The sequence below is a fragment of the Penicillium expansum genome, assembly GCF_000769745.1.
Source record: "Penicillium expansum strain MD-8 chromosome Unknown contig146, whole genome shotgun sequence".
Classification (NCBI taxonomy): domain Eukaryota; kingdom Fungi; phylum Ascomycota; class Eurotiomycetes; order Eurotiales; family Aspergillaceae; genus Penicillium; species Penicillium expansum.
The window spans coordinates 60954-83899 of record NW_015971173.1 but is presented as its reverse complement, the minus strand read 5'-3'; the positions used below and the strand labels follow the sequence as shown (position 1 = coordinate 83899).

Below are 22946 nucleotides of genomic sequence, written 5' to 3'. Positions count from 1 at the left end.
CCGATCTCCAATTATTCCCGACATCGGCCGTAAGACCTTTTTTGGGGGTTTTGAGGAATTAGAAATGGCTGTGTTCTGGTTGATCGAAGTGGTGTGCATGAAGGGACCTTTTCTTCTTTTATCGTCCTGCATACAGTGGAGTATGTATGGTAAAGAATACGGAGTACTTATAAGTATGTTGTATGTTGTCCAATATAGTATCATCTCTTTAGATTAAATATCCCAAAAAATCCCCCTTCTCATCTCAGTGGAGACCTCGGGATTTCACTGATTGATAAAATTGAAAAAAACGCCCGAACCAAGGAAAATACGAAAAACTTGGCAAAAAGCTCAAGCGAGGGCTTCAGAGACCTTCAGGAGGATCCACTTGGTCAAGTTATCTGATCCGCTCATTCTTTGAAGAGATATAAAGCCTTTTTCCCTTCCCTGCCTTTTCTTCTTTTCTTGGAAAGGATTTGAAAAACCTTGGAAGCTCCCCCTTGCAGCTCTTGGATTTCCCTTTTCGGATATATATATATATACATACATATATACATATATACTTTTTACCTTTTACCTTATACTCTTCAATCGTCATGGAGCCTGTTACCCGCAAGTCAGATCTCTCCTTCCTCAACGATATGGTGCCACGCACCCAACCCCAGTCAGCTCGGTCGCTGTTGCGACCAACTGGCGCCGATGAGATGCACGATTTGCTTTGTGTTGGATTCGGCCCAGCTTCACTTGCTGTCGCCATTGCCCTGAACGATGCTATGGACCCCGCCCTCGGTGCTTCGAAGGACCTCAACTTCAAGCCCAAGGTTTGCTTCCTGGAGAAGCAGAACCAATTTGCCTGGCACTCCGGTATGCTGGTCCCGGGCTCACGCATGCAGATCTCCTTCATGAAGGATCTCGCTACTATGCGCAATCCCCGCAGCAGCTTCACTTTCCTCAACTACCTGCACCACAAGAAGCGTCTCATTCACTTCACCAACTTGGGCACTTTCCTGCCCGCCCGTATGGAGTTTGAGGACTACATGCGCTGGTGTGCCCTGCACTTTGATAACGTCGTCAACTACGGCGAGGAGGTCGTCGAGGTCGTCCCCGGTCCTACCAATGCCCGTGGTGTCGTCGACTTCTTTACCGTCGTCTCCCGCAACACCGGTACTGGCGAGATCTCCTCCCGCAATTCCCGCAAGGTCGTCATTGCCCTCGGCGGCAAGGCCAAGATGCCTCCTGGTTTCCCCCAGGATCCCCGCATCATGCACTCCTCCAAGTACTGCACTCACCTGCCCCAGATGCTGAATGACGATATGGCCCCTTATAACATTGCTGTCGTCGGCAGTGGCCAAAGTGCCGCTGAGATCTACCACGATTTGCACCGCCGCTACCCCAACTCGCGCACCACCCTCATTCTCCGTGATACCGCTCTGCGTCCCAGTGATGACTCTCCCTTGTACGTTTTCCCAAAATATACAGCTCCAAATAACTATAACCCGGCTAACCTTTTGCTTTTTTCTTTCTTCTAGTGTGAACGAAATCTTCAACCCCGAGCGCGTAGACAAGTTCTACGAAATGAGCGCCGAAGAGCGCAAGAAGCGCATCGCCACCGAAAAGGCCACCAACTACAGCGTGGTTCGTCTGGAGCTGATCGAGTCCATCTACAACGACATGTACCTGCAGCGGGTGGAGAACCCCGACGAGACACAATGGCAGCAACGCATCCTCGCCGAGACCAAGGTTGCCCGGATCGAACACCACAACGCATCGAACCGCATGCGCATCCACGTCAAGTCAGTCAAGAATGAGAGCGAAGGCAAGGAAGTGTTGGAGGTCGATGCGCTGATGGTCGCGACGGGCTACCTCCGCGACGCGCATGAGGGACTGCTCGAAAATGTGCGCAGTTTGCGGCCCGCCGGCGCGTCAGCCTGGAACCCTGGCCGTGATTACCGTGTTTCGCTCGACAATGCCAAGGTCAGTGCCCAGGCTGGTATCTGGCTGCAGGGTTGCAACGAGAAGACCCACGGTCTGAGTGATTCTTTGCTGTCGGTGCTAGCTGTGCGGGGCGGTGAGATTGTTAGCTCCGTCTTTGCGGATCAGTTGGCTGGCGCTTCCTCGGTGCAGGACACCCGGGTGCGCGCTATGCTGTGAAAAAAAGGCGTGAAAAAACAAAATGTGACATGATCGTCGTTTCGTGTCTCGGGTTTGCTTTTGGGAAGTGGGCCGAGATTATAAAAAATATGTCCGGCGAGACTCTCGATGATTCCCCCTCCCTTTGTTATTCTGTGTCCGACTCCCCTTTGCTGTTCTGGGTGGAACATTTAGACATCCTGTGTATTTAGATTCTTTTTTTTTCGCGTTAATGATGAGCTTGTTTTCTATTTTTCTTCAATTTTCTCACAAGTCTACCCACTATGGTAAACGATCGGCCCTACCAGATATTCAGCACTTACGATCATCCCTGTAAACTCCTAGGCAGGTAACAAGTACCGAAGCGTGTCCCCCGACCTACAAGTGGAGTAGAATCGGCGTACACCGTTCCGATCGGAAGTTGTACGGTAAAAACAGCTTTGAATAAAAAAAAAAATTGTTTTCTTGGCAAGTGGGGGACAACTTCGGAAAATGAAATCTCGAGTTGGTGTTCATCGATGCCGATCCCAATCCTGGATGGTATGTCTACTACTAATAATTTGCTATAAGATGCTGAATTGTTAGAAGTTGCCAATTTGCCTCTCTGGTATCTCCCTTTATTTACTTCATATTCATAAACACGAAAAAGGCACGAATCCCAAGTTCAAAAGGTGAATAATCACATCAAATCAGATAAACGCAAGTGGGTCCTGCATGGATCAGATAACTTGAAATTTTTATCTGATCAACTTGGCTTGCAATTGTTTTTTTTTTTGGTTTTTCTTTTTTTTTTTTTCTCTCTTTTTCTTTGTGGTATTTATGTTACTAGATTTCTTTTTCTTAAATTAGATTGGGCCTGACCGTAATTTCAATTCTCTTCATATGTACGGAGTACAATATACAATATACAGTACAATGTACAATTCATAGGAATTCCCAATTCCGCACTAAGTAAAAGTGGCTTCCTAGAGCTCCATTACCTGCCTAGTCGAGTCTTTAGCGAGATGGAGCCTGCATACGCACTGTTATGACTTGGTATTTTCATAAATTCGTCATTCTGTAAATCGGTAAATCGGTAATTTTATCTTTTTATTCTTTTCATTCGGAAACCGCGCTTCCATATGCATCGTACGATATAAAATGTAAATCTAGTTACAGCACATGTAGATCCTGCACCCTTTTTCCCTTGAATAAACTAGCATATATACCCAAATTGTCTGATTTACGTAACATATGCTGTATTCTGCCAAAGACCCCATAACACCCATGCACATGCCTCGTGTTTGTCTCCATAAGTCCATGGACTAGGCCGGTACCCGAGAGATTAGATCTTTCCCCAATTTCCCACAGAGCTTCGGCTCTCTCTTCGGCGATATCGGATGTCTCCAGAGTGGAAACTAACTATTTGATGTCTCGCCCCCGTGGTCCTGTCCTTCGTCTCCCTACCGAGGTAGGTTTCAGATTGGGGTTATATGACTCGGACTTGTTTCGGGCTCCAGTATTGAAAGCCGTTGAATGGACCCTATATCGAACAATAAAGTTTTATCTATTGCCTATTCTGTATGTGTCTAGGCAAGTTTAGGGAGGCGACAGCCCTAGCACAGTATACAGTACCTGGTGTAACCAGCCAAGAAACCAATTATAATCGGTTGACCGCCACATCATTAGAGAGTCCAAGTTCACCGAGAAAGATCAGGCCACACTGGAGCCTCGGTCGTCAAGCATTCCTCATCCCTGAAAGGCTGCAACCCTGCAGCCAAGGTTGCACACCCGGAGTCACTACTGCCGCTATCCTCGTGTCAGGATCGCAAGCTACAGAAGTACCCTGCCACCTAGTGTGCGCTGGCATATGCACCTCCAGAGCTCCTATGCAGGTACGTTTCACACACTCGTGTAATGCGTAATGTAATGCATAAACCGATCAATACATACCTGGACCTAGACCCAGTTGGACGCACCAATCGGCCCGTTCGGACGGGAAAGGACTGCCCTTCCCAGGTAGGTATCTTTCCAGAAACGCCGAGAGAAGATCCGGAACTCGGGCTTTATGCAGCGTGTTGGTGATAAGCTGCAGGGCCACTGCAGGGTTACTGCAGAGCCAAGGAAAACCATCTATCTTATCTGATGGAAATGTGAAACTGCGGGGAGGGTCGAGGTTGAGGACCTTAGACATTAAGTGGGTTGTCATGTTGTCATGTATATCCGATAGTCACTAGAGTCAAGACTGATTGTTCCTGTTGCTAAAAAGCCAAGTCATCTCCCATGAATAGTATATAGTAAAAGAAATCATTAATGTCTGACATCAACTGTACAGGATCCTTTCTAAATGCAAAATGCAAAACGTTTGCTCGTGCCACGTGCCCCAATAATGCAACACCGCGCTGATTTGCATAATAAAACACAAGAGTACAAGGATATTCATGCAGAATCTGGAATCGAAAACAAATGCAAACACGCTCAGATCTCAGATTCAGCTTACACCATGCGTTCGGGGTCCTCGCCAGCAACGCTGCGGTAGCCAGGTCCATCGCCGGACCGGTTGCCAGCGTGCATGCGCATGGGGGTTTCATACATATCGTGGTAGTTGATTACCTCACCGCCGAGCATCGCCGCCCCAGTCTGGCGCTTACCAAAGAGTGGAGCTGGGTCACACCAAAAGTCGCGGCAGTTGGTGACGACACCGCGGGAGAAGGGGTTGCGGGGGCGAGCCGCCTGGGGTCCATCGCGGAGACCATCCTTGGCGGTTGTCCAAAACGCGTCGAATCCAAGGAGAGATGACCATTGTTGGATGCACCCGTTTTTCCGTCGGTGTGGGGGAGGGCCGCCGAGGGCCGGGTTGGGTCCTTGTCCGGAAGCCGAAAGACCAGCAGCTTCCATTGACGTGGTTCCGGCGGTCATGGCCGATGCAAAGGCTTGGGAGCTTGGGTAGGACCGGTCGATGTGGTGACCTCGCATGTTCTCGTAGGTTGTCTGGTTGCGAGAGATCTGGACGAGCTGTACGGCGCACAGCATCGTGACCCAGACCAGCTGGAGGGTAATCCACACATTAAGAATCAGAGTGAAGGGGTCCCGAGAGGCGTAGTCACACAGTGTGTCGTTGATGACATTGCAGGTAGCATTGGTAGGGGCGGGCAGAGAATTGATATCTGTATCATGTTAGTTGACTGATCCTAGGCAATATTTCCCCTCCCCACGAGTACTCACAGACAATAGTCAGCTGCACAAACAGAATGATGCCAACTTCAAGGGAGACTATATAAAGGACAAAATGGCGGAGATTGTTCGCTCCGACACAGTTGTCAATCCACGGGCAATGGCTATTCGAGAATTAGTGATCAGAACCAGTAGAAATTTATCAAGACACATACTGATCATGTTTCGCAACGCAGCGCCCACAACGCCGACAGTGCCTGCTCCGGAGTGGCTTTCTTGTCATACAGGGGATGCAGAAATTCTCTTCGTCGAATTTCCACTGCTGGAACAGTTCCTTGACAATCTCTCTCTGTTGATTCCTGCTGCTCACTTTCGGCACATAGCCCGGGTCCTGGACCATGGAGAAGATGTAGAAATAACCAGTCAAGCAGAAAAAGACCGCAAACAAGATGTTCAGAATCGGCGATGATGAGTAGGTTGCTGGCAGGACCTTGAAAGCATAGCGGAAGCCAACCCAGAACAACGTACCTGCAAATACACCAGCTAGATACGGTGTTTTCTGCAGAACGCGATATTCCATCGGCCCCTTGTTCGCAAATTGCTGTGCAACATACTGCATCCCGAAAAGTGTCACTAACACGAGGGGCACAGCAACGAAAATCGCCAGGTTACTGAGCATCCAGATGGTAACCAAAATCATCAAGAAGGGCCAGAGGAAGAAGAACTTAGCCATGATGCTCTTGTTGCGTACAAAGCTTGAAAGTCCCAGAGGCACCACTTTTTGGGTGCCATCAGGTTCAAAGCCACGCTCGTTGAGCGAGCGGTACCAAACCCGGAGGGTGTTCATCTCCTGCGCTACAGTCGCAGGTGATTTTCCATCGCGGGTCTTTGCAAAGCGGTCGGTGCCGTATTCGAGCAACTTCAGGACACATGGCATCGAGCCCTTGACCAGCGCCCAATGAAGCGGGGTCAAGCCACCTTCGTCCACGGCATTTGCATTGGCACCCCATCGCAGGAACAAGTCCACACATGCAGGATACCCCTTGTATGCAGCCCACATTAGTCCAGTATGGCCTTGTTGGTCAACAACGTCCACGGGGATATCCTGGTGTAGAAGCAGTACGACTAAGAAAGCGTTGCCATCAATGGTCGCGAGGTGTAGGATGTTGTATCCTTGGACGTCCGTCAAGAGAGGATCTCCTCCATTCTGGAGCAGGAGGTTCACAATATAATAATGACACCGTTGAGCAGCCCACATGGCTGGTGTTGCCACCGATTCTCCTCCTTTTGCGTTGACATCGGCCCCGGAGTCGATCAGGAATCTACACATCGCATATTGATTGTTGATTGCGGCCCACTAGAGAGAAATAATGCAGTCAGCGAGCAGATCCCTGTTGTACATTGCGCTGGGTTGTAACGAACATGCAGCGGTGTAATCCCCTCCTCGTCGCGGTGGTTTGCGGTGAACTTTTTGGCCGTGAACAATTTCTGCATAGTGCCAATCTCCCCCATCCGAGCCAACTGCATAATATCCTCCCCCGGAGGAATTGAGCCTTTGGGGGGATCAGGGCGCAAGCTCTTCATCTCCACATCGTTTGGCGTGGGTGTGCCGTTGCCATTCGAGGGGGAGGTGGAAACGGAGGTCTGGCCCGGGCTTGGGCCCTGGGATTCTGGAGAGGTTTTGGCAGACATTTTGGGTTGTCTACCGTCAAATATGTATCGAATGCCACTCGGGGGCTGGAAAGGAGGCTCGATTCGAGGACTGGACTGTTTTGGCACGGTAGTCTAAAGGAACATCACGGTTCCGTCGCCGGCGCATCCACTAGGTTTAAATAATTTGTTCGAAAAGCGCAGCGCAGAAGGTGTAAAAGACGGTTAGAGGTAAATGGTAAATGGGTAAACAGATTGGCAGAGAGTTGGAAGGTCGAAAAAGGCGGACTCGGATTTGCGGAGACGCTAATCGAGAGACACGTCGGCAGGGACACTTATGCTGTGTGTATTCTGCACTTCTCTGTACCCGGATGAAGTTGTAACAGTTTAATTTATTCTAATTCGATTTCTAAGTCGATTCTAACATCTTGAATTGCTCCTTTTTTTTTAGCTGATTACTCAGCCACAGGCAGCCGCATTTTGGCTCTCGGTCTCTTTTCCCCGGTTGATCTGCCGATCTTGATATAACATAAACAACATCCACAGCAAGTTGATGAACGATGATATATGCATTCAAGGCTATTGTTAGTGGTAACTTGAAATCATGAGAATCTTTCTATATCCTACTTGACACTTAACATCCTCGGGTCACTATTTTTGTTACTCTTTTCTTACTTGAATGCCTTTATATTCTGCGGGCATATATATTATTGACCTATAAAGAAGTGCAGCTCTACCGTCATCCGGTCCCTGGGACCCAATTTGCCATCTACGATCTTCATCCTTGGCCATGCGAGAAGCAATCAGGGAGACGACAAGCAGAAGAGCGCAACCAACAGACCTCTTTCACAGAGCTCTTACAGCACCGCCATGACCTTCTCTCCCGCCAGTTGCGACTAGAGGAAAAGGGCAGAAGTGAAGATCCATTTCATTACGCAGTTTAACTCTTTTTCTGGCCCCACCCCCAAGGCCCTAGCGCGCATAGATTATTGTACGTAGGGACTAATGTACACTGGTGACAGCATTGATACTATAGATTGACATTACAGTATCATCAAACGTCGGCATCAACCTCATCAAACCTGGTGTCATCTGGATCTTTCCAGAAAAGATCTAGATCATCTTCATCCGCCCCTTCATCCACAGTCCTGCCATTTGGAATACAAGGGTCAACGCCTTCAAAAATCTTCAGTCCTGGCAGTTTGGCATCTTTCTCACGCGCCAGCTGCTCAATTTGGGCATCGACATCTAGATCAGATTCGTAATCCAGATAGGGGGTACTCCTATCCACGGGCTCTCCGAGCCCGTAAATACGGAGAGACTCAAGAGTAGACGGGATATGACCAACAAGGTTGAAAGACTTTGAGTCAAGCTGCTTCTTGCCATCTCCTGCACCTCGAGCTAGATAGCATAGCGTATGGGCTCTAATACTGAGATTCTTGAGTTGTGGAAAGTCTTTCAGGGAGACACGCACGGGTGCGATTTCTGGGGCGGCTAGCTCCTGCAGCTCGTCTGCCCATTGCTCCTTATAATCTTTTCGGTCCTCTTCGGTCATCCTATCTTCTTGGCGGGGTTGATATTCCTTATCATATAGTTCTTGTCGAGGTATCTGGCTCTCTATATCCAGATTCAATTCCTCTAAAGTCTGGCGGTGCGTCCAAAGTGACTTGAATATCGGAGTCACGTATAACACGGAGTTGCCACCCCCAGGGTATAAACGACCACCGATAGTAGAAGTGAAACTTTTCAAGGTCTTAGCGGATTTGATGATACGGCAAAGATCCCAACTTTCCATTATAGAATGTGTAAAGCTGACCTTGCTATAGTTGGAGGAGGTGGTATTCCGACTTCATTGCTCCACGTTACCAGCTTAAAAGCGACCGATTCAATAGCCGGTAGTTTACGGACCATATTAAGCCGATGATAATATGGGTCTCCAACGTACTTATTGGATTCGTTAAGCTTATTGTCTGGGTGGAAGCTAATATTCCGTAGATTTTGGCAGTAAGGCACCGACTCTGTAGACGTAGAGGCCCGATATAGCAATCTTTGGAGAAGATTCACCCTTTCATAATTCCTAGCAGATGAAGATCGAATGTATTACAGTAATGGATACATTGAAATGAATTCAAGATTCGGGGCAGCTGCAACTAAGAGCGTAATGAGGGCATCTTTGAACTGAAGTGCTTCCGTGCTTGAATCAGATCTATATTGCTAGTGAGTAGCAAAAGCGGATGAGATATTCTTAGATAGAGATAAAGCTTACTGGAATTTAGCAGGGTTTCGTGAAAGCATAGATAAAATTGACTCGCGCTCCTGTGCATCTTGGAAGCCGGCGCCTCGGATTGCTTGCTTGAGTCTGTCGATGTCCTCAGGGGAAAGCATAGAATCTTGGATGGAATTTTCGGAGACAGGATCAAACTCAATCATTCCAGTTCCGTACAGGTCTACACGACGAAGATAATGTCCAAGGGAGGGAGTTCGTAAAATGGCAAGTAATGTGTCTCGGCCAGCTTGGAGTACAGCTTCATGGGTCTGCGGGTACTTCTCTCGGCCGAACTTCAATTGATGATATTTCTGACGATTTTTCACATCACATAGAGCATGTATTCCATGGCTTTGCTGCGACAAGGCCATGACGTCGTATACCGAAGGTTTGTTGATCACTTTGAGCAGCAATTCATCGGGAAGACTCTGCAGGGACAGCATTTTTGCCCGTGTAGCGACACTGCGTCGAATCAAAGCCTTGGGAAAGCACAGAGTTCGGAACATGTGGGCGTAAGTTGAAGGAAAGGAGATGCGAAAAACCGAAACTTGATGTTTTGGTGCGAGGGCCTCGGCAGACATCCTGTTTGACCAGTTCACTACAGATCACACCAGGCTTGACCCCATGGTAATGGTTCCTAGGCAGGCTCTTGGTCGCTCTCCTGAAAGGTATTCATAGTATAGATGAATTTATGTCAAAGGCAGAGTATTGTATATAGAAATAGACATTATAACAATCATGTTTCTTCCCCCAAATTGAAACTAAAAATATATACTCCGTACCTCGTACCCAGACTGAGAGAGCCGTCGGAGCTCCACTCTCAGAGCTCCTTGTTTATCAGGTCTCTCCACATCACAACCGCTCAAAAACAACAATGGAAGACACTATCACCGACAAGCTCATATCAATTCTCAAGGATCGAAATATCCTAGCCAAGCGGGAGGTAATCGAGTCGACATTTGGGGATGACAGAAATCTGCAATGGGCCTCCAAGCATCTCCGCCCGGACACTCTGCTATCAAAAGATGAGCTCGCGTTGTACGTCTCAGCTATATAATGACAAGACATCACTAACTAGAGACAGGTACCTCAAACTCGAAAACTCGGGCGCTCTTCAACCTATTCTCAGCAACCCAGACCTCGGCGCAACCCGGCCTATCCTCGAAGACGAAATCCGCAACGCGATCGAGTCCCTCGAAGCCTCAACGGCAAATATTCAAAAACAAACCGAGACTTTGAGATTCCAATGTGCAAGCCTCAATAAGCAATTGGGTCTGGAAAACAATGTGGCGCAGCAGCGGAGTCGAGATATCGCTCGGTTGCAAAAGAAACATGAAGCGGGGAGGCAAAATACTACGATGGCGGTAGGGGCATGTCCGTTACGAACCGTCGCATGTTGCTGATCCTGATTCTACGTAGGCAATTGAGCTTGCCGATGAGTTGGAGGCCGATTTTAAAACCGCGACGGACAAGTCGGCCGCGGAAAGCAAGAGAATACTCGCTTCTCTGTCTACCCGGTTGAAGCAGGACGACAAGGCGCTCGCGAGTCTGGAAACGCTCATGTCCAGTATCAAGTATCGTGGGAATGATGCATCTACGGTCAAGCGCACGAACCAGCTTAGTTCGATGCTGTCAGACTACGTGGCGGAGGAAATACACTACCGTCTCGATCGACTATACCTGGAAACAATTCACGCAGGCGGCTCCAATTCCGAAGTTATGGATGGGGCAACGAGCACTGCCCTCGAGGAAGAACTAGAATCTCTGTATCCGGAGATCGAAATCTTGGCAGAAATGTCGACCAGGCAGCAGTTCCATGAGCCTATCCTCCATGAACTCCAGAACGAGCATGATCAACTGCGAGTGGCGTCACAGGAGAAACTGGAACAGGTATGGGGCTATACCTCGGCACTGCCATTGATCAGGAAATGAACTGACTCCTCCTTCTAGACACTCGACATGTTGATTGAGATGACTTTGGTAAAGCAAGATCTCACCAACCAACTCGGGGTCCGGGAGTCGTCCTCGGAACTGTTAGAACAGCTAGCCGCCTTATATCAATCCGAAGCAGGCAGCGAACTCGTCACACAGCCATCATCCCGACGGGAGTCTCTGCGACGCCGATCGTTACAGCCAGGCCTCCTTTTTGCCACCCGCACGCCCACTGCGCCTGTAGTTGCCCAACCCTCACTAGAAAGACTTTTGAGGCGTGTTGGTGTACCGCCAGAATCAATCTTCCACCCCCGTGAGAATGGAGGGGTTGGTGATCTCCATGAGAAGCGATATCACATTTCCGAAGCACTTCACAGCCTCAATATAGCGGTGGACGCTCCTCTGGTGACTTCTTTGGCACCGTTGGATAATGCATCCCAGCTTCTTCGTTACTCATTACACGCCAACTCTCACTATGAAACATCCATGCGCGATCTTTCAGAGGAGTCAGCGCTCTCGGGCCTTGAGAAAGAACTTACAAGTCTTCAAAATGGGGTCCAAAAGCTCAATTTGGATGTTCTCCACCAGCGTGATAGCAACCAGGATAGATTAATTGAGAGGTGGACATAGGAATCGTGGCGAAGCTTTGCTGCCCAGGCCCATCTTTTTCTTCACGGTTCTATTGTTTCTATGGACCTGCGCATTCATGCATGAAATGTTGGTCTGATGTCGCAGTCGAAGATGTCAATGGTTGGCTCTTAATCGCAGTTGGTTTTTTTTAGCGCCAAAGTGGCTTGACCTCTGATTTGACGCCTTTTGGCGGTGTGTGGCTGACGGATTCCTTCACCTATGATGGATGACTTGAAGACTCCTGAATAATGTTGCGCAGTGAATATTTTAGGCAGTGATGCCCGTCATTGTACTATTCTCCGAAAAAGGGTTGGCTGTGCTATGGACAATAACAGGTTCTACGTTGTCCACGGGTATCTTGAGCACCCTAATCACACTATACCATTTTTTGATATGACCTCTTCATAGAGATGAAACTCCAACTTTGCATTCCTCTGTGATGGAAGAGGGTTGAACATGGATTTTTGTCACCAGGCAACTGGCCTTCAACCCCGCTGACTCGTTGAACTGCGCCCTGGTGACCTCGGGTTGGTATTATTCGGCTTTTGGAGAGAGAGAGTCAATATTTAATTACTTCATTATAGCTCCTCTATCTTCAAGGAGATGTTGCCTTCAAATCCATGTTCATTGTCGAATGGTCTAATATAAAAAGCTCTTTGTTTTCAATCTATATAAGACCACCTTTGTCAAATGTTCTTGGTTTCCAGCCAAATATATACCAATCCTTCTTTATCTTTTACTCTTTGAAAGGAGTCACCTGCTTTTGCCATTGTTCACATGTCTTATACATACTGCGCCCAACAATTCGCCCGTGCTGTAATCAATGAGGTTCGTCGAGTCCAATTTCTTTATTTCTCCGTCTATTTTTTCCCCCCAACAACTCCCTTGTTCCAAGGTGTCTTTGTTTCCAGATGCATTGTTCAAGGATCATTTATTATCACTTCATTGCCCTCGAGTTATCTTCGGATTCCGTCGAGTATCAAGAACCAAAAATTGACAGAAGACAGAGAACACGGCAGCGCACATACCTACACTCGATAAATATGAGACCCCAGCCTTCCTATTTGGTTTATAGATCAGAACCTGTTCGCGACTTCGGTTCACGGTATGCACTACCAGCCTATGAACCGCCTTCCAGACTCTTTGTGGTTGATCCCCCAGACTATGAAATGGCCTCTAATTTTGCTAGAAGAAGATATGATTCGAATGTACGATTATCGGTCAAACTAGAGACACGACAGCCGCGTTACAGCAGAACACACAAACGTGTACGGTTCGAGGACTCTGATCACGAGCATGAAACTAGGTACCCGGCACAGGGTTTCTCGCGAAGCGACGAATATGAATTCAGATATCCGTTACATTATTCGTCGCGAGGCCCCCGTAACACCCGGGACTCAAGCCCTGTGGGTATTCGGTACGAAACAAGAGAACCGAAAGTCATTCACCAGGGCTTGCATCAACTTTCAAGCTCGAGTCAGCGTGTCATTGGACAATGCAGACGAGGGCCATACCCCTGGTTCTAGAATCGAGCATTTTGGTTGCTCCAGCCGCGTTAGGTCTCTCGCATCTATAGCTTTACCGGTGACCCAGCATATCGAGGCATTCGCAGATATTGATGGATAAACCAGCTCCCCTGATTGTCGAGGCTGTCTTTCCTTTCGTTTTTCAACAGACTACAGGTTGAAGCCGGACTGAAGATTTTGATTTTTGGCCTCCTATTCCCGGCATCAGACTCGAGGATCACACTGCCAATCCTAGCAGGCTCTTGATGCCGGTACGATACGTAAGCGCGGCTGTCGGTCAGATTGGAGACACCTCAAACATTGACATAAGAGTTCTATTGGGCTATAACGGGGGTTATCGCGTCTGTAATCTGACCGTCAATCGTGCATACAACTTGTACCGTCGTGGAGAGGGTGCTAGGATTGGTATGTGAATTTTTTTGCTATTTTTTTTTGTATGGAGTTTGGATATACGGATAGGCGTTTTAAGTCTGGTTTTCTGGTTTTGAGGGAAATGTTATGATCTGTTGTACTTTATACGTTGTATAGTCCATAGTCCATAGTCCATAGATTCCCATAGGTCAAAGGTCACATGTGCCAACTTTCTTATCTCCCCTTTTGCCATTCTCGCTATTCTCCTTTCTTGGACTTGGATTTGTTGATTTATTTTGAATTGAATTCATTTCAATCCTCAATTCAACCTTTCATTCGCATATATATATATCAGGTTTCAGAGTGAGCTTAATACTTTTGGAAGTCAATCGTCAGGCTCTCATTTCATATAGAACTCCAAAACAACTTACCACTCTCACTCTCACCCCACTAAACAACTCTACAAAGAGCAAACCCCATCGGTCATATCTCGCACTCAACTCCCTATTCCCCTCCCCCGTGATCGAGTCCGAGATCCGCGCCACAAATCGAGCCCAGGTCCCAACAGAGGCCAGACACCACTCGTTGGAAAATGAGATACCCAGCCAGGGAGCCACCATCCACCCCAAGGTCCAGGTGCGCTCTACTCGCAAACCCATACCAGGCCCGCGCCTGCGCGTGGCAGTGAAGACAATCCACACGCGCACACAATGGCCACCGCCGTAACACAAACCACAACCATGTCCGTGTCCCAAGACACAGATTCCAACCAAAATGCAAACCCCGCGCCAACCATGCTGAAGCTCGGCTCACCGTTGGATAATATTGGCCGTCACCAACCTGCCGACAATTCTGATTCGTCGCTGACCCCCGCCGTGTTTGATATTTCGCCCGAGGCTGCATTGCACTTGCTTTGTTTGAATATCGAGCGGCTAGGCGCTTACTTTGCCCAGAAACCGGACGGCACCGATGAGCTACATACGCATGGCTCCACGCCTCTGGGTTATGATACCCCTGCTGAGGACGAGCTCAAGGTGAATACTGTCGGGCTACATGTTAAGGACTCGAATGACCCTATTGACCCTGCGAGGGCGACAGAAGAAGCGATTCAGATGGCTATCTTGGCGAAGAAATTTTTGTCAAAGAAGGTGCCGCCGATTCCTTTGAATGAGTATCTGCTTCGTTTGCATAAGTACTGTCCTATGTCTACGGCGGTCTATCTCGCAGCTAGCGGGTATATATCTAAGATGACGTTGGTCGAGAATGTGTTAAGAGTTTTGCCGAAGAATATGCACAGGCTTGTGCTTGCTGGTGTTTGGGTTGCTTCAAAGGCTCTAGAGGACTTGAGCTATCCGCATAGCCGGGTTGCGAAGGTCGGTGGAGTCAGTGAACAGGAATTATCGAAACTCGAGATCAGCTTCTGTTTCCTGGCCGATTTTGAACTGCGTGTTGATGCGCAGATGTTGATGAACGAAGCCTTGCGCCCTCAGACTCCCCTAGAATAACACCCAGTCAGATCACACTGTATTTATTGGTCTCATATGAGATCATATTACATTATGTGGCCTTATCTGACTAGCTAGGTGCTGTCTGATGTTCAGACAGTTATTTACTCGGACCATCTATGGAGCTTTAGTCCCACCCCCATCAAACTCCCCACAACACCAATCATGAGTGATATACAGTATGCAATATATATTGCGAATCAGACACGCTTAAAGAAAACACCCGACACTTTCAAGACTGGTTTGTTGAGGCTGTGTGCACTGGGGGATAGTACCAAGTGCAAACGGCGATGATGAAGTAAACCAGCACACAAAGAGCACCTTCAAGGTAATTAGACTTGCCATCACGCAAGAAATTCCCAACGACCAGAATCGAGAGTACAAGGAGGACAACCATGAAGATCTCGAAGTTCAAGCTCATATCCTTGTCCATGCCCCAACCAACAATGACAGTGAGCGGTGCGTTCAGCAGTGCTGTTTGGATCGAAGGGGCCAGGCAGTGGAAGAGTGCAAAGTTGATCTGGTTGTCCCAGGCTTCATCGATGGCCGTAAGATGCTCGGCGGCCTTTTCCACCAGAGGGACGAGAATCAAACCGAGGAAATTGTCCGAGACGCCGCGCTCCACGATATACTCGATTTCTTGGACTAGGAAGACGGCGGACATGCAGACGCAGGCCAGGGCAACAGCGATGACAACGAAGCATTCTATCATTGTGAGCTTTGCTCTCGCGGCTTCTTCGTGTCGATCTTCGTCGTGATGTTCGTCTTTCTCTAAAATTTCATCGAAAATGGAGTTGTGGCTGTGCAGGTTGAAAAAAAGATATCTATCGCAGAGTGTTAGTGGTCAAATTATAGGCAAGAGCCCTATGCCACTCACATCAAAAATGCTACGAGAAGGATCACCGAAGTGGCACGGCTAATCGTCAAGGCATACTCGTTCAATTGTGCCAGAGTAAAATGATCATTGACGCTTCCACGCAGCGCGGAGTAGAACGCACTTGGAATCAACAGACCGAACCCTGCGACAAGGAGCAGGCCAGTACCAACTTCACTGATGGCTTCGTGGAAGGTTTGCTCGTCACGCTTGATACCGCCGACAAAGAAACACATGCCCAAGCAAAGCAGGAGATTTGCCATGATGGAACCAAGGATAGCGGCCTGGATGACAGGAATCAGATCTGAGTGTTCGGTCCGGCCATGGTTATGCAACAAAACCATAAACAGCACTAATTCCACCACAGCGCCCAAGGTTGTTTCCACTATGATGCCCATCATTTTTGGTAACTTTTTGGCTAGCTCTCCGCCAGCAAAGCCGAGCAGGTTTGCCGAGGGCACCATGGCGATGTAGTTGAGACTGAAGATCCAGACGTGAAGATCGGATCGTGCAAAATGAATGACAATCGCGGCGGGAACAAATGGCCAAAGGATATTCACGACCATCGAAAGCGTACAAACACTCCTAAAGCATACCTTGAGAAGATGCCATGGGTGAATGCCACTTCGACCACTCTCTCCAGCTGTGTCCACGCGAAATAAGGCCCATGCTCGCTTGGAAGTGGTGGAGTTAGTGGGCAATATCGAGTTCTGCGAGCGCTTCTCCTGGACCGTCTTCGACTGGTCGCTGCTCCCACGGAGACGGAGGTCAGCATTCTGTGAATGTGTTGACCTGATTGAGCCCATTTTTAACCGATAACTACTCCGTATAGATCGGGGGGATCGGGCCAAGTACACGCAAGGTACCAGACGGTGAGATAAAATCAAATTAAAAATGTATCGATCTCGATAAATGCTAAGACAAAACACGCAGGAATAGACAAGGGGGGAAAAAAAAGCAAAAAAAGCAAAAAAAAAAACAAGAGCTAGGGGACTGTAAAGACTATACAGCGTCTGGGCCGCAATACAATATAAAGGAGGCAAAATAAAAACAGTGGGATGTGCTGGCACTTGATAGAGCCAATCAGCCCTCGAATGTTTCAATATGGACAGCCAGGAGGTCTTGGCGCAGCCAGTTGCTCCATGATGCTTTTCCCGTGAAGATCGCCGTATCCCGTGTCCGATTTGGCTCGAGAAGAAGAGAAAGCAAATGAAAAATCATCAGTTAACGACGTGTGGCACTACCAAACTCGGCTTGCGGAATCAACTTGCTCTCTTGTCCAGAGATGATTGGCGTTCTGTGTAATATTCGCATTCAGCCTTGGTCTCTCAGGGGATGAAACACCAATCGAGTGTGGGGAATGGCTATTTCCTGCACAGCCACGGCCTTGGCTTTGTAGAACTGTCGTTTTTAAGCGCATTTTCGGTACGGAGTACAGAGTATATGGAACTGGGCAATAATCGGACCGGAAGAGCTCGTAGAGCTTGATCTTGGTCAACATGACGAGGGGGTTAATAGCCAATCACTCAATATTTAGTGGGTAGAGATCGCCCTAGTACTTAAGGTTAGCCAGTGTTAGCAGGAGTTTAGAAGTTTGTAGATTTAGTAAAACTTAGCAAGACTGGTGGATGTTGACTTGGCAGGGTTGAGGAAAGTTGGAGACCTCGGCAGTATGCTTGTACAACATACTACTCCGTACAATATGTTTATTCCGTGCAAGAATAGTCGGCCTGTCTTATTTCTGGTCTTTTTTGTGTTTCTTGTGTTTCTTGTGTTTCCTGTTTTTTTTTTTTTTCCTATAGTCTTTCTACAACATATGTCTTTTAATACTTCGTATATCTTTTTTTTTTTGTATTTGGTGTTAGCCACAAAATATAGTCTTTTCGTGTATAACATGTGACATACATCCTGAACTAGAAGTGCACTCTTTCTGATTTGATCTTGAGACTTTTATTGGATATGATTGGACACTATTGGATATTTCTATTGGACTTTTCATATAAAATAGGCCCATCTACGCACGATGTATAGACATGATATGAGCTATAGCTAAATAAAAATAGGTATTAGCTCATTCTAACACTTATATATATACCATGTACTATCATCTAAACTATCATATATCCTGAAATACAAACTAAATCAAGTGGTTACATATGTTGTATGTAGATATCCGTACAACGTACAACGTACTACGACATGGGCCCACAGACACCCGGTTATCATCGGGCGGGGCGCAAAAGTCGATGGCGAAATCTTCTTCAAATTGTGAACCTTCCAAGGTTCCTTCTTTTACATCTCTCCCTCACAACGCACACATCATGGCTTCTACCACTACCCCTGGCATCCCGCCGGTCACTTTGGACACGATCACCCAGCAGATCGGCAACACACCCCTTGTGCGATTGAACCACCTGCCCCGCACCCTGGGAATCGATGCTACCGTCTACGCCAAGTTGGAGTACTTCAATGCCGGTGGCAGTGTCAAGGATCGTATTGCTCTGCGCATGATTGAAGAGGCTGAGCGATCTGGTCGCATCAAGCCTGGTGACACTCTCATTGAGCCCACCAGTGGCAACACGTACGGTTTTTCATCTTCTCTTTGGCTTCGTCATGGGCGCGGATGCTAATTGAGATTCCTTCAGTGGTATTGGTCTGGCACTGGTTGGTGCCGTCAAGGGTACGTTTCTATTGTCGAAGCTTTGCTTGTCCGATCTGTCCTAATTTTGTCTATTCTTCTCTACTCAGGCTACAAGACCATCATTACCCTCCCAGAGAAGATGTCTGCTGAGAAAGTCGCCGTCCTGCGTGCCTTGAATGCGACTATCATCCGAACCCCCAACGAAGCCGCCTTTGACTCGCCGGAATCGCACATCGGCGTGGCCAGACGTCTCGAGAAGGAACTGCCCAATGCCCACATCCTGGATCAGTACGAGAACCCGAACAACCCCTTGGCACACGAGCTTGGCACTGCCGAGGAGATCTGGACCCAGACCAATGGCAAGATCAGTGCTATTGTCGCTGGCGCTGGAACTGGTGGTACCATCACCGGTCTTGCCCGTGGCCTGCGCAAGCACAACCCTGATATCAATGTGATCGCCGCTGATCCCTTTGGTTCCATTCTCGCTCTGCCTCCCTCCCTTAATGAAGCTCGTGCGAATGAGCCATACAAGGTGGAGGGTATTGGGTATGATTTCATCCCCGAGGTTTTGGACCGAGATGCCGTGACCCAATGGATCAAGACCGAAGATAAGGAGTCTTTCAAGTACTCCCGGCGTCTGATTGCCGAGGAGGGTCTGCTGGTCGGCGGTAGCAGTGGTAGTGCCATTGCGGCTCTGGTCAAGGCCAATGAGGCCAAAAAGTTCTCCAAGGACGATGTCGTCGTTGTAATTCTTCCTGACAGTATTAGAAGTTACCTCTCCAAGGTAGGATCAAATCCTCCTCCGATTTATTTTCCTATCCAGCTAACCGATTCAAGTTCGCCGATGACGACTGGCTCGCAGCCAACGATCTGCTCCCATCGCTTCCCGCCGTTGCATCGACAACTCAAACACAGGAGCCCGAGTCTAATCCTCTGGCCAATGCCAAGGTCAGCGCCTTGCGTTTGAAGCCCATCACCACCGTGACAGCCAACTCCCCTTGCGAGACTGCCATCGAGGTCATGCGCGACCGAGGCTTTGACCAGCTTCCCGTCCTTGCCCCATCTGGACGCAAGCTTGTCGGTCTCGTTACGCTCGGCAACGTTCTCAGCCGACTGACGCACGGCCGGGCCTCGGGTCAGAGCCCCGTCTCCGACGTCATGTTTGACTTCTCAAAGATCTCAGAGGTGGTCACCGACCCCCGTAATCTGTCCAAGGGCATAGACTCCCTCAAGCCCCAGACCCGGAGTCGCGGCTTCATCGAGATCACCATGGATACACCCCTTAGTGTCTTGAACCGCTTCTTCGAGTGGAACAGTGCTGCGGTTGTGACCGAGAAGGACGAAAGTGGTGCGATGAAGCCATTGGCCATCGTTACCAAGGTCGACCTGCTCACTTGGATGCTGCACCAGTCCAAGACGAACAAGGCCTAAAAAAAAATGTTTTCTTTTGTTTCCTGAAACGCATTCGCATGAGACATTGCTTGTTGGGTAGGGGTTCAACATTCCTGAACATTCTTTGATATTTTGGGATAGGCGTTTCTTTTGCGTTGGCATGAAGGCCTTCCCCGATGGGATTCAACACATTGTGGGATTGCAATACCTAGATCGTACAGCGCAAAGGCGTTGAATATGATAAAATACTTAATGCACACCATAGAGAATATATTCATGGTTTTTCCTTTTCCTTTTTTTTAAATCTGTTCGGTTCCAAGTGGCGATGACGTCGATTCAGGTCAGATATATATCCAACTTCGCCTGGGAATCCTCTCGACTTTGCCCACTCCAACCTAGAACTCTACGATGACAGGAATCTTTACCTATCGGAACTTCTCCCTGGGAAACACACCGGCGTTAAATGACCAGGTGGCTGTAGTGACAGTAAGTTCCCTCTCGTTGTATCTCGGGCTAGCAACTAATTGTCCCAGGGTGGCCAAGCAGGCATTGGCAAAGGCAAGCAGAGCTCCTGATTTCAAGCCAATTGGATGTTCTGCAGAGTATAACAATGAAATCCAGAGATCACTACCCAGCTTCTCTTACACGATATAGAGAAAGTGATCATCATTGCCAGAAGTGAGGACAAATACATCACTGCTCAGGAGGAATGGAGACACCGCAAGGGCATCTCACTGGAGAATGATATCCCAACCGAGTTTGTCAAATGCGATCTGGGGGATATTCAGGATGTCAAGGCCGCAGTTGAGAAGATAAAACAAGTCACAGACCGGATTCATATATTGGTTTGCAATGCAGGTAAATCTCTCTCTCCCCCCCCATCTCTTCTGATCATCGCACATTGACCTACCTCCCTAAAATGAAGCCATTGGTGTTCAAAATGAATGCAAGCGCTCAGCTCAGAATATCGAGCGTGTATTCGCGACAAACTGTGTCGGACACCAAATCTTAGCCACATCACTCCTACCTCTATTGAGGAACGGCGTGACACCTAGCAGCGATGTACGAATTATCGTAACTAGCTCATCGTTCCATTATTGGTGCCAACAGCTCGATCTGGATCTTCTGTTCTCATCGTCACGCGTCAAGTGGCCTGCCTTGTACGATGGAATATGGCGGTATGGCCGGTCAAAGCTGGGTAACATCCTTTTCGTGAAAGAGCTCAGTCGGCGGCTTCTGGATGATCAAGATCCAGCGAGCAAGCAGATATATGTCAACTCGTTCTTTCCGGGCAACATTGTTACTGATCAATGGCTCGAGTGGGATTCTTATTTTGGGAAATTGCTAGGTTGGCTTATAAGAACGGCAGGATCCTGGTTGGGTCAGAGTCTGGAGGATGGTGCTGCCACGGCTCTATATCTTGCTACTAGTCGAGAAGTGCGAGAGCAGAACCATCGTGGTCAGTACTTTATACCTGTCGCGACGCTGTGTGAGCCCAGCGTGATATCTAGAGATATGAAGCTGGCTCGAGATCTGTGGGTGAGTATTGTGTGGGTGTTTTTTTTTATCATTTTGTTTCTCTCATTAATGACCATACAGGATTGGGTTGATGCCCAAGCTACGGAGACACTGGGATTGGATTGGCAATATCAATAGAAAACCACATTGTAGTCTCTCAAGGACCTTCTCGGTGCAACTTTTCTTTTGGCATAACATATACAAGCAAAGTATAACAGAACCACCTATTTACTATTTTGAACCATCAAGACAAGAGAAGAAAAAGTCGTATCGCTCACAAGCACATCCCAACCCACTCCTCCCAGCGGCGCACTCCAGATCCGAACTCTTCCTGCAAGTCGCCCTTGACAGCACCACCAACCACATCGACCTTGACGCCGACCTCGTGCTCTAGGAGCTTGAAGCTGAAAGCTTCTTGTTCATCATTACCCAAGATCTCCTCCTCTTCGTCCTCCAGCCCAGTATCTGCACTTGCATCCAGAAGACCCTTGGTCTTCGACTTGCGGATGCGATCAATCTCCGCTTCCAGCTTCTCTCTCACCGCTCCCGGTGGCAGCGCAGTGAATAAATCCTGCTTGTTCGCGGCGACCAAGACAGGGACATCAGTAGTCCGCTTGCTCGATGACCCGTTTTTTGCGCGCTTCTGGAGAAAGAGAAGGACATCGTGTAGGTAGGTTGCGGTATCACGGAGCGTCGCTTCGTCAACTAGAGCAGCGGTATCAACCATAAACACCACACCACGTAGCCTTGTCTTGATGTCCTTTGACTGGGACATGGCCTGGAGCTCGGCGATCCCTTGCGAGGCGCGGAGCTTGCCATGACCAGGGGTATCCCTTACGCGGTACTTGATTGGATTCCGGACGGCCTCATTTAAGGAGGGATCATTCACCGATCGGTAGCGATTGGAACCGGTTGGGACAGTCGGTGGTAAGGTCACGGTCACTAGAGTTGATTGTTGAGAGGTGTGGGTGCTGTGCGACTTGTTCGAAGCGAGTGAGGACTTGGCCTCGAGCTATACCATTGATTAGCAAGGGTTCAACCACTCCGGAGCAGGTCGTGGAGCCTACCAATGTTGTAAAAGCAGTTTTACCAGCTCCACTGGGGCCTAGGAGTAAGAAATTACTCGAGGGCGGAGACGCTACAGCCTGGAAGAAGAAGATGTGTAGTGCGATGGGGACACCAAAGGTGAAGAGGATAGCAATAGCAATAGCAACAAGGTTGCCACTGAACAACAGTGTGGCAATGCCAGTGACTGAGTTCCAGTTTGCTTGAGACGACATAGTTGTAAGAGACCAAGTTGTCCCAAGGTGTCCCAAATTGTCAAAAAGTCGTGGGCTGACACTTTGACAGAAGAAGCCGCCTTTGATAACACGGACCATGTCCCCTTATCTTAGTGCAC

The 22946-nt window shown here is 48.4% G+C and overlaps 8 protein-coding genes across 8 annotated transcripts; 4 read left to right on the top strand and 4 right to left on the bottom strand.

Annotated features, from left to right (window-relative positions):
- Window positions 1-575: 575 nt before the first annotated feature.
- On the top strand, window positions 576-2130 carry PEX2_045540 (FAD-dependent pyridine nucleotide-disulfide oxidoreductase; the record flags this gene model as incomplete). Its single annotated transcript, XM_016741829.1, has 2 exons — window positions 576-1435; window positions 1509-2130. The coding sequence occupies 2 exons, from the start codon at window positions 576-578 to the stop codon at window positions 2128-2130; spliced, it is 1482 nt and encodes a 493-aa protein (XP_016603292.1).
- A 2454-nt stretch (window positions 2131-4584) lies between these two features.
- On the bottom strand, window positions 4585-6954 carry PEX2_045530 (Zinc finger, DHHC-type, palmitoyltransferase; the record flags this gene model as incomplete). The annotated part of the gene is made up of 4 exons (XM_016741828.1): window positions 4585-5255; window positions 5314-5426; window positions 5478-6619; window positions 6685-6954. 4 exons carry the CDS (start codon window positions 6952-6954, stop codon window positions 4585-4587), a joined length of 2196 nt encoding a protein of 731 aa, XP_016603291.1.
- Window positions 6955-7966: 1012 nt separating this feature from the next.
- On the bottom strand, window positions 7967-9684 carry PEX2_045520 (uncharacterized protein; the record flags this gene model as incomplete). The annotated part of the gene is made up of 2 exons (XM_016741827.1): window positions 7967-8654; window positions 9179-9684. The coding sequence occupies 2 exons, from the start codon at window positions 9682-9684 to the stop codon at window positions 7967-7969; spliced, it is 1194 nt and encodes a 397-aa protein (XP_016603290.1).
- A 368-nt stretch (window positions 9685-10052) lies between these two features.
- Window positions 10053-11740, top strand: PEX2_045510 (uncharacterized protein; the record flags this gene model as incomplete). Its single annotated transcript, XM_016741826.1, has 4 exons — window positions 10053-10216; window positions 10263-10542; window positions 10598-11068; window positions 11129-11740. The coding sequence occupies 4 exons, from the start codon at window positions 10053-10055 to the stop codon at window positions 11738-11740; spliced, it is 1527 nt and encodes a 508-aa protein (XP_016603289.1).
- Window positions 11741-14327: 2587 nt separating this feature from the next.
- On the top strand, window positions 14328-15122 carry PEX2_045500 (putative cyclin-dependent protein kinase complex component; the record flags this gene model as incomplete). The annotated part of the gene is made up of 1 exon (XM_016741825.1): window positions 14328-15122. The coding sequence occupies one exon, from the start codon at window positions 14328-14330 to the stop codon at window positions 15120-15122; it is 795 nt and encodes a 264-aa protein (XP_016603288.1).
- A 232-nt stretch (window positions 15123-15354) lies between these two features.
- On the bottom strand, window positions 15355-16802 carry PEX2_045490 (hydrogen/calcium exchanger domain-containing protein; the record flags this gene model as incomplete). Its single annotated transcript, XM_016741824.1, has 2 exons — window positions 15355-15946; window positions 16000-16802. The coding sequence occupies 2 exons, from the start codon at window positions 16800-16802 to the stop codon at window positions 15355-15357; spliced, it is 1395 nt and encodes a 464-aa protein (XP_016603287.1).
- Window positions 16803-18317: 1515 nt separating this feature from the next.
- On the top strand, window positions 18318-20068 carry PEX2_045480 (cystathionine beta-synthase CYS4; the record flags this gene model as incomplete). Its single annotated transcript, XM_016741823.1, has 4 exons — window positions 18318-18577; window positions 18642-18676; window positions 18745-19421; window positions 19475-20068. The coding sequence occupies 4 exons, from the start codon at window positions 18318-18320 to the stop codon at window positions 20066-20068; spliced, it is 1566 nt and encodes a 521-aa protein (XP_016603286.1).
- A 1753-nt stretch (window positions 20069-21821) lies between these two features.
- Window positions 21822-22827, bottom strand: PEX2_045470 (signal recognition particle receptor subunit beta; the record flags this gene model as incomplete). Its single annotated transcript, XM_016741822.1, has 2 exons — window positions 21822-22559; window positions 22615-22827. 2 exons carry the CDS (start codon window positions 22825-22827, stop codon window positions 21822-21824), a joined length of 951 nt encoding a protein of 316 aa, XP_016603285.1.
- Between the last annotated feature and the right edge of the window lie 119 nt (window positions 22828-22946).